General features: G+C 34.5%; 1 protein-coding gene across 4 annotated transcripts in view; it reads left to right on the forward strand.

Annotated features, from left to right (window-relative positions):
* The window catches only part of LOC127850425 (uncharacterized), a 165,365-nt gene that overhangs the window by 136,712 nt on the left and 15,751 nt on the right, over nucleotides 1-12,902 (forward strand). For all 4 annotated transcript variants that reach the window (XR_008035284.1, XM_052383449.1, XM_052383450.1 and 1 more), the window contains 3 exons: nucleotides 9,420-9,533; nucleotides 9,742-9,883; nucleotides 11,668-11,838. Coding sequence is in view for 3 of the 4 variants with exons in the window: in XM_052383449.1 (XP_052239409.1) it covers nucleotides 9,420-9,533; nucleotides 9,742-9,883; nucleotides 11,668-11,838 (427 nt within the window). In the remaining variant the exon portion in view is untranslated. The remainder of the gene's footprint in view (nucleotides 1-9,419; nucleotides 9,534-9,741; nucleotides 9,884-11,667; nucleotides 11,839-12,902) is intronic.

The following is a 12,902-nucleotide window of genomic DNA, read 5'->3' on the forward strand; positions in this document are numbered from 1 at the left end:
CGAGATCTCAATGTGTTTTATTGTGGATATAAATGGAATGAAGTGGAAGATTGTTATGTCGATAAAATAAGTATAAAAACTAAACAGATTTCCATGGTAGCAGTCCATGCAAACTTAATGATAATTATATATTTTTTTGAGAAGTAAAAATCCTCTTTGTCATCTTCTTAGAATGCGCTATTTACAAGGGTACAATTTTCATTATTAGGGACATTGAAGAAAAAATCCTGGGTGCATTTTGTATACAAATGTATTTATGTGTTGGAACATGAAATATTGTGGCAGTATAGGTTATGCTGGTAACAATTAAGACTATATTTACTTCTATTTATGGAAACAACTGTTTTAAAATGTGTTAGATTGTACAGCGGTTGTATCACTTTTCAACAATTCAATGTAGTATTTTATTTAAATTTCCCTGAATGCTTATACATAAGTTTGTATATTATTTTTGGTTCAAGCTTGAATCTACTACTTACAAGTATTTGTTTTCTGTATGCTTGCATAATAGGCAGTTGATTACTAATTATGGGGTAGTTTTCATTGCCACTTTAAGGTCTGGGATTCTTTTTGGGTTAGTCATCTGGAAAGTTAACTTTCCGTGGTGCAAGATTTTCTTGATAGTGAGATTTTCTTGGGGTTAATTAATAGATTATGTTACATTTGAATTTAAAGATGGTTTTAATAAGAGTATTGCTGCTCATATCTTAAAGAAAACAATCCAGTAACTTAAGAAAGCCGTTCAAAGGCTGCTTTCTCTTAGATGAATACATTTGTAAAACAGCAATTATAATTAAAAAACAATATATTCTTAATACAGTAACATACAGTCAGACATGTTTATAATCAAAATTGCATCCATTCTACATTTAATTCCATTTCTTTTGCTAGTACAAAAACAATTTTCTGTCAAAGCTTCAACCGTTCAGATAGCTTTGGCTTACTTTTTTAATGCCCTATATTACAAAGTAAATGAGGTATATGGAAATCACCCTGAACCTCTGTTTGTCCATCCCTACATCCCTTGATGCGTCTGTCTGTCTGTAGACACAAGTTAACTTCAGCTGCCGTTCTAAACTATTAAATGAACAATATTTAGTTCAAACTTGCAGGCATTAATGCACATAATATGAAGTTTTGAATGGATTATAGTCCTGCATTAAAAATTGCAAAAAATAAATTAATGATGCCCCTTTTCTTAATGAAGACATTTTTTTACATCATGATACCTTTATGACATCGTTTTTCGGGGCTCAGTAGATATTGTGTCTAATTCTATTTAGTAACTAAATGGTATAAGACAAGAAGAGCCCTATTGTTTTTAACAAAATGATAAATTAGGAACAGATTCCTATTGTGATGACAAGCTTATATTACAGCAGGCTGAAATAATGGTATATCATATGGCATTCTGCCAATAAAAGTAATACATACATGTAAATAAGATGAGCCAGTAATTCTTGAGTTTCTTTTGGACCAAAAGATCAATAAGGAACAGATAAATCACATTGTATTGAGTCAAAAAGAGTTGAATGAAATATAAATTACTGCTGTTAACTACACTATTATAAATATTATTGCTATGGTGGGTCTGCTATTATTTTGCAAAAGTAATATCATGTCATTTCTTAGCAGGAAATATGATGCCCGATTGAGACATTTTAGGCACACAGTATAAGATGGATTGCTGATTCAATGAAATCACCATATATAGTGCAACAAAAACTAAATGTTTCCAATACATATTATAACATGTTCAAAGCATCCTAAAAGTACTATGGCAATTTTTTTATATTCAAAGTGTGATTGGCATTGATCACTTGAATATAGTAATACATGTGTTTATTATTGAGTGATCTATATTGCAATATATACAGTTTGTTGATAAATTTGTTGAAAATGGTTAACTTTTGAAAAATGATGGATAAACACAGTGAAATCGTGTACAACTTGACTAGAAATTGTGAGCGAATAATAAACTCAAAGAACAACAAAGCTATTTGGAGGTTATCCTTTGAGGTAAGAACATTATTACTATTATCAAGTACAGTTTCTGGAAGTCACATGATTTTTCGTACATATGCCTGTCTGCATGCTTTAATTATGTTTGGAATATGTGTATCTTTTTTGTGAAGAATTTTGTTACAGAATCTGAGACACTGATTGAAAAGGACACTTTAATCTTCACAAGTGGTTTATTCCATTTGCTATCTCTATGGGAAAGTTTCCCCAACTGCTTGAGTAGATATCCCGAGAGATAAGGAAGTGAAGAAAACAAAGATCTTTCATCTTGACTATTTAATATTTTTGCTGTTATCATGACTTGAACATAGTTTGGAAGTTTTCTGATTTTGCTATGAAAATCAGGAAAAAAAAGGAAACCCAGTCACTTAGGGCTGCATTAATAATTGTATGAATTTTCTGGCATTGTTGTGATGAAAAAGCTTAATAATAAGGCAGATAACTGTATTGCTAATTCATTTCATGAAATACTCTTGAGATTTAATTAGGGAGACCATTTTTGCTAAGAATGATGAAGTTGTTGAGATCTATGCTCATAGGCAAATTGAATTATTACCTGAACTATACATGTACATTGGTAATGGTTAAGCCAAAGCATGATATTGAATAACTTTTTTGTATGTCCCCCAGTATATACTAGGGAAAATATTATTTTTGCCCTGTCTGTTCAGTTGGTTGGTTTGTTGGTTTGCGTCAAACTTTAACATTTGCCATAACTTTTGCAATAATGAAGATAGCAACTTGATATTTGGCATGCATGTGTATCTCATGGAGCTGCGCGTTTGTGAAAGGTCAAGGTCATCCTTCAAGATCAAAGGTCAAATATATGGGTCAAAACTTAACTTTAACATTTGCAATATATTTTGCAATATTAAACATATAACTTCATATTTGGCATGCATGTGTATCTCATGGAACTGCACATTTTGAGCGGTGAAAGGTCAAGGTCATCCTTCAAGGTCAAAGGTCAAATATATGGGTCAAAATGCTCATTTACTATACACTATAACTTCGTAACGACTTCTCAAATGCATATGGAGCTGCACATTTTAATTTGTACAATGTTAAGGTCAAGGTCATCATGAAAGGTCAAAGGTAATTTACAAAGGTCAATTTTCATTTTAAATATGCCAAAACATCAGTACCACTTTATACAGATACTTTATATTTTACATGCATGTGTTACTCATACAGCTGAAGGTATTAATCGGTGGCATGTCAAGGTCATACTTCAAGGGCATATACTTAAAAATGCATATACCTTTTTAACTATTGTACATAGCATGTCAAACATTTGTCATAACATTTGCAATATTGAACATAGCAACTTCATATTTGGCATGCATGTGTATCTCATGGAGCTGCACATTTTGAGTGGTGAAAGGTCAAGGTCATCCTTTAAGGTCAAGGTCATCCTTCAATGTCAAAGGTCAAATATATGGGTCAAAATGGCTAATTTAATATACACTACATAGCAACTTCATATTTGGCATGCTGGGGGCATAGTGTTTCTCAAACACATCTTGTTTGTCAAGGACATTAAATAATAATGATGTCATTTCTCAACAATGACTGACAAATACATGATTGTGTACAGTAAAAAACAAGCTGTTCTAAACAATATCTTCTTAACATTGGTTTGATACCACTTATGAATTTTGCTCATGAACAACAATAATAACTTTTTGGAATAGTTTGAAACATGTGTAAAACTGTGTTGATGCTGTATTTAAAGGGGCCTTTTCACAGATTTTGGCATTTTTTAACGTATTCATTAAATGCTTTATATCGATAAATGTAAACATTGGATCGTAAAAGCTCCAGTAAAAAATCAAGAATAAAAGTACAAAAAGGAAAAGAACATTGCCCGGACCAGGTTTCGAACCAGTGACCCCTGGAGTCCTGCCAGAGTCCTGAAGTAAAAACGCTTTAGCCTACTGAGCTATTCCGCCGAGTACATGTACTTGAAGTATTTTATACCTTATATAAGCAATCTTCGTAGTTTCACAAAATTTAACGACAAAAACAGAACTCTCCAAATTATTCAATCGTTTCGCGTTGCAACGCTTTATAATTTTTAGGTTTTAAAATCGTCAAAAGATGCATATAATGGCTATATTAGACCATGGTAAATGTTCAGTATTACTGTTTCCTCACAAATATCATAACTAAAACGAAAATTTGCGAATCTGAAACAACTTTTTTCAATTTTGTCAATTTACCAAAGCGTGAAAAGATCCCTTTAACAAAAAACAATTTGTGTCACAAGAATTGCATGTGAACATACGCTGTTCTCTTTAAATTGTCCAGGCATAATAAAATATTGTATAGGCCCTTTGCTGGACACAAACTATAAAGAAGCTCCTCTCGCTTCTTTTTGGTGCGGCAAAAAAAGTAGATTGTGTTTCTACTTTTCTGATTTTATAGAGAATTGGTTTCAGGTACTACCCCATATCAGTTTGTGTGAAAATTCTTTTTAGCACATGCTCATGGTGAGCTTTTGTGATCGCTTTTTGTCCATCGTGCGTCGTAAGCCGTCAACATTTGCCTTGTTAACTCTCTAGAGGCCACATTTATTGACCAATCTTCATGAAATTTGGTCAGAAGATTGGTCTCAATGATATCTTGGATGAATTTGAAAATGGTTACGTTTGCTTGAAAAACATGGCTGCCAAGGGGCGGGGCATTTTTCCTTATATGGCTATAGTAATACCTTGTGAACACTCTAGAGGCCACATTTATTTTCTGATCTTACTGAAACTTGCTCAATAGATTTGTCTAAATGATATCTTGGATGAGTTCAAAAATGGTAACCTTTGCTTGAAAAACATGGCTGTCAAGGGGCAGGGCATTTTTCCTTATATGGCTATATATGGCTATAGTAAAATCTTGTTAACACTCTAGAGGTCACATTTATTGTCCGATCTTCATGAAACTTGGTCAGAAGATTCATCCCAATAATATCTTGGAAGAGTTAAATAATGATGCCGGTTGGTTGAAAAACATGGCCGCCAGGGGGCGGGGCATTTCCTTATTTGGCTATAGTAAAACCTTGTTAACACTTTAGAGGCCACATTTATTTTCCGATCTTCATGAAACTTGGTCAGAAGATTTGTCCCAATAATATCTTGTTATCTCAGGTGAGCAACTTTGGGCCTTTCAGGCCCTCTTGTTCTATGTTTTTATCATTCATACATAGGCTATTTCACAAAAAATTATTGTGAACTAAATGAAGTGACTGTTTGTCTAATTTGTCAGGTTAAAAAAGACAGATGTATTAAACACATGCTATTGGCAAAAGACATTTGTCAAAGCCATATTACTGATTTCTGTATGAAGAATTGTTCTGAATATTTGTTCAGGGCATTTTGGCTAGACAGTAAAGAATTATGCAATGACGTTTTTTCAGTGTTTTCTCCAAGACAATATCTTCAGAAAAGACTTTGCTATTCCTGGTAATTGTGAAGCCCTGTTTGAATTATGTCATAGAATGCAAGAGCTGCATTGCACAGGCTCAGGCTAGACAATTGATTTTTGGCAGAGAATTCGGATGTTAGAAATAAGAATGGTGCTCAGTGCTTGTACAAGTGAAGAGTTGTGGTTGAGGATATTGCTTTCCTTAAGTTTTGAAAACTGAAGTTTTTGCTTCCTGATCTTGGATTTCTGAAGTTTTGCTCACACCATTTGGAAGTTATAACAGCATTTGTGACATTGACATTGAGTAACTGCACTATTCTAATTTAAGTAAAACTTTTATTTTTCTTCAGTTTTTCACTCCATTTATTCAAAGAGTTTTTTATACCTATTTAAAATGTGAAGTATTATCAAGGCTTCAAGATATGTTACATAGTGTTGGATTTTGTAAGTCTTGTAATTTTCTCCATTGCAATTTTGGGAGTCTTGCCAAAAACAACTGTTAGTAATAACTTCAAAACCTCAGTTGAAGAAAGCTCTGCTGAAATTACTTTAAAAGATTTGTTTGTTGTTTTGCTGGTGGGGTGAGCAAGTGTGGAATGGTGGTGTACTTAGGGATTAAAATGTTTTTGTAATCTTAAAAACTGCTTTATTTTTGGTGCTCATTTGTGTAATTTTTAAGATATAAGAAATTGTCTGAAGAAAAAGTTTAAATGTTAGATGGTAAAGGATGTTAATATTTTCTCTGTCAAGTTTTTACTTCTGCTTGTGTGATTTCGGATTTTATTTCCTGAATCCACCAGCACTGTGCTGATAAAGAAACAAAAAAAAAACACATAATATTTTTGTTTAATTTTAGTTTTCACTTTGCTTCATAAATACAATATTATGTCAACAAATGCAGCATTTATGAGCAGGGTGGGGGCAATGAGTCAGTAAAGAAGAGAGGATTACTGAGAGAATGTATACTGAGCAGAAAATAATAATACTTGATTCAGTTATCAATAGTACTGGACATTACTTGTTGTTGATTAGTTTTAATTTTGTTTTGGATATGGGCTGTCTTTCTTAATTATGATTAGTTTGGGATATGGGGTGCCTCCCATTTGAAGAAGTAATTTGGGGGACCATGTGCTTTAGCTCACTCCATGTCACATTTATCTAAGTAATTACTTCATTTTCCAAATAATGTATTTGATTATTGGTCAAAATGAGTTGTTGTTTTTGTGGCAAGCCAAAAGCCATGTCCAACATGTACTTTTTTTTATTAGTATTCAGTTGCTCCTATAAATACCCTAAGTTTTCGGACACTTAATCATAATAATTTTTTCATGTTCGAAAATTTAGATACAATAAAAAAAAATACGGGTTTCCGAATTTTAAGAGACCATATGTGTGTTACAAAATTTAGAGCACTCATAAAATATTGTACTGATGATCAGATACAGGTATGCAATCTGTAATGCGTCAATCATTTCAACGAATAAAGAACCTGCTTGTAAATTACCATGCCATATGCAATGTAGTATAAATAACTAAAAAACTGTTGGATGAAACCGTTGTCTTGTAGCGTTATACATAGTTATTTCACCAATAATACAACTGTAACAGTCCATTGCCTTAAAGGGGCCTTTTCACAGATTTGGCATGTATAAAAGTTTTTTAAATTGATAAATGTAAACATTTGATCTAAAAAGCTCCAGGAAAAAAAGCAAGAATAAAATTAAAGAAGTAACCCTCAACTGGGCTCGAACCGCTGACCCCAGGAGTAAAATTCTATCGCTTAGACCACTCAGCCATCCGTGCTCATACAATGAGTGATGTATTTTATACTTTATATAAGCAATCCTCGTAGTATCACAAAATATAACAACAGCAACAGACCTCTCCAAATTATTTAATTGTTTCGGTTGCAACGCTTTATAATTTTCAGGTTTTAAAATCGTCAAAAGATGCATATAATGGATATTTTAGAGCATGGTAAATGTTAAGTATTATTGTTTCCTCACAAACATCATAACTACAACGAAAATGTGCGAATCTGAAACAATTTTTTTATTTTGTCAATTTACCAAAACGACCTCTTTAAGGCATATGTCTGCCAGGTTTTATGACCTTAATCCGGTTGTAAAAATGCATAATCAAAGTATCACCAGATAAGCGTAACAGGGCAGATTTCTGGTAAAATGCCATTGTAAAATAGACTGTCCAAAAATGTAATTAGGGACAAAAACCTGTATGTCTGAAGTCACAAATTTTTTGTTGTTGCTTAAATCATAAAATTATTTTTGTCTGAAAATGTAGAATGTCAGAAAACTGTTCTGTTATTACTGTTAATAATAGTAATAACTTATTTTTCCTTATATGGCTATAATATGGCTATAGTTAAATCTTGTAAACACTCTAGAGGCCACTTTTATTGTCTGATCTTCATGAAACTTGGTCAGAAGATTCATCCCAATAATATCTTGGACGAGTTCAAAAATGATGCCGGTTGGTTGAAAAACATGGCTGCCAGGGGGCGGGGCATTTTTCCTTATATGGTTATTGTAAAACCTTGTTAACACTCTAGAGGCCACATTTATTTTCCGATCTTCATGAAACTTGGTCAGAAGATTTGTCCCAATGATATCTTGGATGAGTTTGAAAATGGTTTCAGTTGCTTTAAAAACATGGCCACCAGGGGGCGGGGCATTTTTCCTAATATGGCTATTATTGCTTTAGTAAAACCTAATTAACACTCTAGAGGCCACATTTATTGTCCGATCATCATGAAACTTGGTCAGACGATTTGTCCCAATGATATCTTGGATGAGTTCGAAAATGGTTTCCGTTGGTGGAAAATATGGCCGCCAAGGGGGCGTGGCATTTTTCCTTATATAGCTATAGTAAAACCCTGTTAACACTCTTGAAGCCATATTTATTGTAAGATCATCATAAAGCTTTGTCAGAAGATTTGTCCCAATGATATCTTGGACAAGTTCGAAAATGGTTCCATTTGCGTGAAAAACATGGCCACCTGTGGGCGGGGCATTTTTCCTTATATGGACTTATGAATCTTCATAAAACTTTTCAGTATATTTGTTTAAATGATATCTTGCATGTGTATGAAAATGGTTCTGGTCTGTTGAAAAACGTGGCTGCCAGGGGATCACTAGTCATGAAAGTTGGTAAGAACATTTTGTTCTAATGACATCTTGGGCTGCACAGAACAGGTCAGTTCCTTTGAATCTCATGTGAGCGACTTTGGGCCTTTCTGATAAGGCCCTCTTGTTTTAGTAACTTCAACTAGCCATTATTAAGATCAAAGCAATATCGACTTAGCTGAATTATCTATCCTCCTTCAATTACATGTATCTCTTTACCCAACTTAAGCCCGCCAAAAGGCCGAGTGTCGATATTAACGTGTTCAGTGGGAAAACCCATCCAGATTGGACGTTATTTAATCAAATTTTTAAATAGTCACATATGCCAACATTAATTTGTTGACTTCAGAAAAAAAGAGGAATGTTGGTTTTAATAATTTTTTTAGCACTTATAACCTCAATATTTACCAGAATTTGCTTTTAAAAATTGAATATACAGGATTATCGGGTAATGAATAATGACATGAAAAGTAGTAAGTATGCATTAATTGATAGAATTTGGTTTAATGTGGTTGAATTATGGAATCTATTGAGTCGGAATTATGCGTATCTCTGCGTGAAAGTTATCAAACAATTAAAAATGTCGACAATCACTACTTTATAGTGTTTTTGTTTAAAGAGTCATAACGCACCAAGTAACGTCATAAATAAATTATATAAAAAACTTACAGAGGGGGCTGCCCGCCCTAACCCATCCCTAACGACCTGGGGCATCTGAACAAATTCCTGTGGAAACCACTGATTAGAAAAATTGAGAGCCATGAAGTTGCTAACTTCCCACTTCAAAACTTCCCATCCTTGAACAGCCGCATACAATTGTGTTTTAATAAATTGCAGCCAATAGATGGGGATGAGGACCTGCCAACGGCTGATCAGACCCAAGCTGATGTTGTAGAGAAACCATTGGTACCACAGAAGACAGGGGAAGTAACTACGCAGCCTGCTAACAATGTAAGTAACTTCCCTTGGACTGAAATTCAGAAATATGGTATGTAGCTGTTTATATGTTAAGCAATTCAAGTAGAGTACCTTTGATTAGATCTGTGGTACATTTTTTAAGTATGTACGTTTGTAAGTTAAGTTATGATAGGAAGACCAAAAACATTTGGAAACAGAATGTAACAAAATAATCAATTTACATTCTATATATATGTTTCAGGACAAGGTTGTGGTGAAGGAAAAAGCTATGGATGAGACACAGGAATGGCATGAGGACCCGATACCCGGCATGGGTCACCAGGCAGCCATGGAGTCAGAGAGCGACTCAGAGTCTGAATCTGATAACGAGTATGGTAGGCCAGGTATGACATTGTGTACTCATGTACTAACATTTAAAGGTTGTAGGTGTATTATATAGCATATACGAGCCTTGCTCTGTGAAAAGGGGGTTTAATGCATGTGCAGTAAGTGTTTTCCCATATTAGTCTGTGCAGTTTACACAGGCTAGTCAGGGATGACACTTTCTGCCTCAACTTGATTTTTGCTAACAGGAGACTTTCTTGAAACAAACAATATCATACAAGCGGAAAGTTTCCTCCCTGATTGGCCTGTGTGGACTGCACTTTACGCACATGCAATAAACCCCTTTTTTTACAAAGCACGGCCCATACATATTTTGTATGGTGGGCTAGAGGTTTCAAAAGGCTGTGCTGTTGGCTTATCAAACTGTAGCTAAATAGCAGTATGCCCTTGTAGTACTATGTTTCTGACCTGAACAACTTGTTAACTTTGACGAAGTTTGAAAGAAATATAAAGTTTGTCTCTGTGAGAGACTTTTAAGATTTGGATCATGATAGTGACTATGTTAGTCCAAGTGAGGCCTTTTGTGTGATAAATAGACATATAACATGTACGGGTAGGTACTGATGTATGTTAGACACTGATATATAATATATATGTGGTGCTTTTTTTGATAGCAATATCTTGACCATTTACACCAGGTGGGGCATGTTGTGTAATAATTATCTTGTGTGCTCAGAAACCCATGAAATATTGTAACAACTGCATTACTGTATTGGTAATTTATATACTGTTTAACCATTTATTTTCGTCAGAACGAAATTTCGTCATTTCTAATAGAATGATTATTTTGCCAGCACTTAAATTTAACAATATCAAATTAAAAAAAAATGTGTCAGTCAATATTGGATTTGTTTGTAATACATGTCTGCGATAAATTGTGGTTTTCGCGTCCTGTTTTCACATGCCAATTAAATATTCTTTTGGTTATCAGGTGATTGTAATGGGCCCTTATCCCTTTCAGTGCGGGAACCGAATTTTAAAGGCCTTTGCAAACAGTTTGAATCCAGATGAGACGCCACAGAACGTGGCGTCTCATCTGGATCCAAACTGTTTGCTATTCTGATAGTATTCTTTGAAAAAAAATGAAGAAAATGCTTATTTTACAAATTTAGCAGACGACATTTTAGCAGACGACAAATTTCCCAGCATGCAAAGGGTTATTATTGTATTCCATTGACAAAATCATTGTTATGACTAGAGGATAAGCAGGACTCAATAACCGTTAACGAGTGTTTGAAACAGCGAAGCCAATTGCCAATTAGTGAACATCCTTCATTCCTTGAAAAACACAAGCACACAATCGGTTATAAAGTTGTTAACAATACGCGCTAATCATGACTATTCTACTTGAAAGAAGTCAACGCATTTGATACACCTTAACTGCATCCGCGTTTTACAGCAATGCCACATGTCAGTTAAGTACACTGTGTAATGTGCATCCCTTTGTGTCAATACCGGATTTGTCTGGACTACAAAACTGACAAAGTATAAATGCGGGGATTACATTGGATTTTAATGGCTCATGCCTTCGGTAATTAAGTCTAAATTTTGTTTAAACATTGAACATAATTATTCGTAAGGATCTTAAATTCGTCACTCAGTCCACTGATATAATAGAAGATAATTAATGCCTGAGTAATAATAATGGTTTCACAGTATGGGTTATATGGTTTTGGGCAGTGTATGAAAATGTGTACTAATTGGTAATGGTGTTAAATAAGTTACATCAGTGTAGAAAATCGTTATGTCAGGATGCTTGCAATTTGTTTCCTGGATTATATAGCTCGACCAGACAGCCTTCCAAATGGAGCCAGAAAGAAGAAAAAGATCAGCCCCGTGCGGATGTTCTCCCCAGATTCCACAGACGCTCTCATAGAAGGGATTGATGACCTGCCGACCCCGGATGACCTAGATACACCAGATGACCTTGAAGGAGAGGGCTTAGAGTGGGAGGGTACAGACATAGTATTTAGATGTGAGGGTGGGGGGAGTTATGTGGGAGAAGGGACTTGAAGGGTAGGAATTCTATTGCGGATTTTATTTGGAGAATGGGGGAATGTTTTTGTGTGCAAGTGATGTGCAAGTGATATGATAGCAAAGAGTGGAGCTTTTAGTATACGTAGGGATTTAGAGGGTAGAGATTCCTATGGGTGAGGAAATTTATGTGTGATGAAGTTTTGTTTTTTGTCTGCGATAAAAGTAAAAACAATGGTTTATGTTCAAGAGAATTAGAATGAATAAGGGCAATATGAAATTATTAGGTTTGGGAGGGATAAGGAATAGGAGAAATAGAAGAGAGGGACTTAAAATAATAAAGGTATTAGTACATTAAGGCTGGAATTCAAGGGGAATGATATGGAAGAAGGGATGTTTAAGGCAAAAGAGGTATCGATTGAGGGGGTAAAGAATTTGCTAATAAAAGGGGTATTTTAAAATTAATATGATTACAGGGAAGTGTACTTTTATATCAGAAGTGAAAGGTATATGATTACAATTGGGGAGTTTTTAGTGAATAGAATATACATGTGGGGAATTTTTAATTAAATAGCTAGAATGTAATGACACAAGCTGAATGTTTTAGGGGAGGTTCTAAAATATATTGAATTACAAATTTGTTATCGGTACTGAAAAAGGGAGTATAAACATTGATATTTCTAAAGAAATGTGGGAAACAACACACAAACTTATTTTAAGTGCTAGTACCTGGGCTCCTTCTTGATGACCGCTGCTACACTACGAATCGAAAGACAAGGATGAAACAGGTGGTTTTCTGTTCAGCCACAAGCTGTCAGTACAGCTTGTATAGATCCTAACATTGTTCTCAATTCTGTGGGTATTTGGTCATATTGCCAAAATGATGCCAAAAAGCCCTGCCGCCATACATTTTCCCTCAGTGGTTGGTGGTCCATAAATACGTTATGAATTGTGATGAATAGCTTGATTCTATTTGGTGCTCCATTAGTGGTAATTTTCTGCTTAAAATGGCTTTTGACACTTGGTGTATGGTTAGATTAATGG

This window comes from Dreissena polymorpha, chromosome 11, assembly GCF_020536995.1.
Source record: "Dreissena polymorpha isolate Duluth1 chromosome 11, UMN_Dpol_1.0, whole genome shotgun sequence".
NCBI classification, from domain to species: domain Eukaryota; kingdom Metazoa; phylum Mollusca; class Bivalvia; order Myida; family Dreissenidae; genus Dreissena; species Dreissena polymorpha.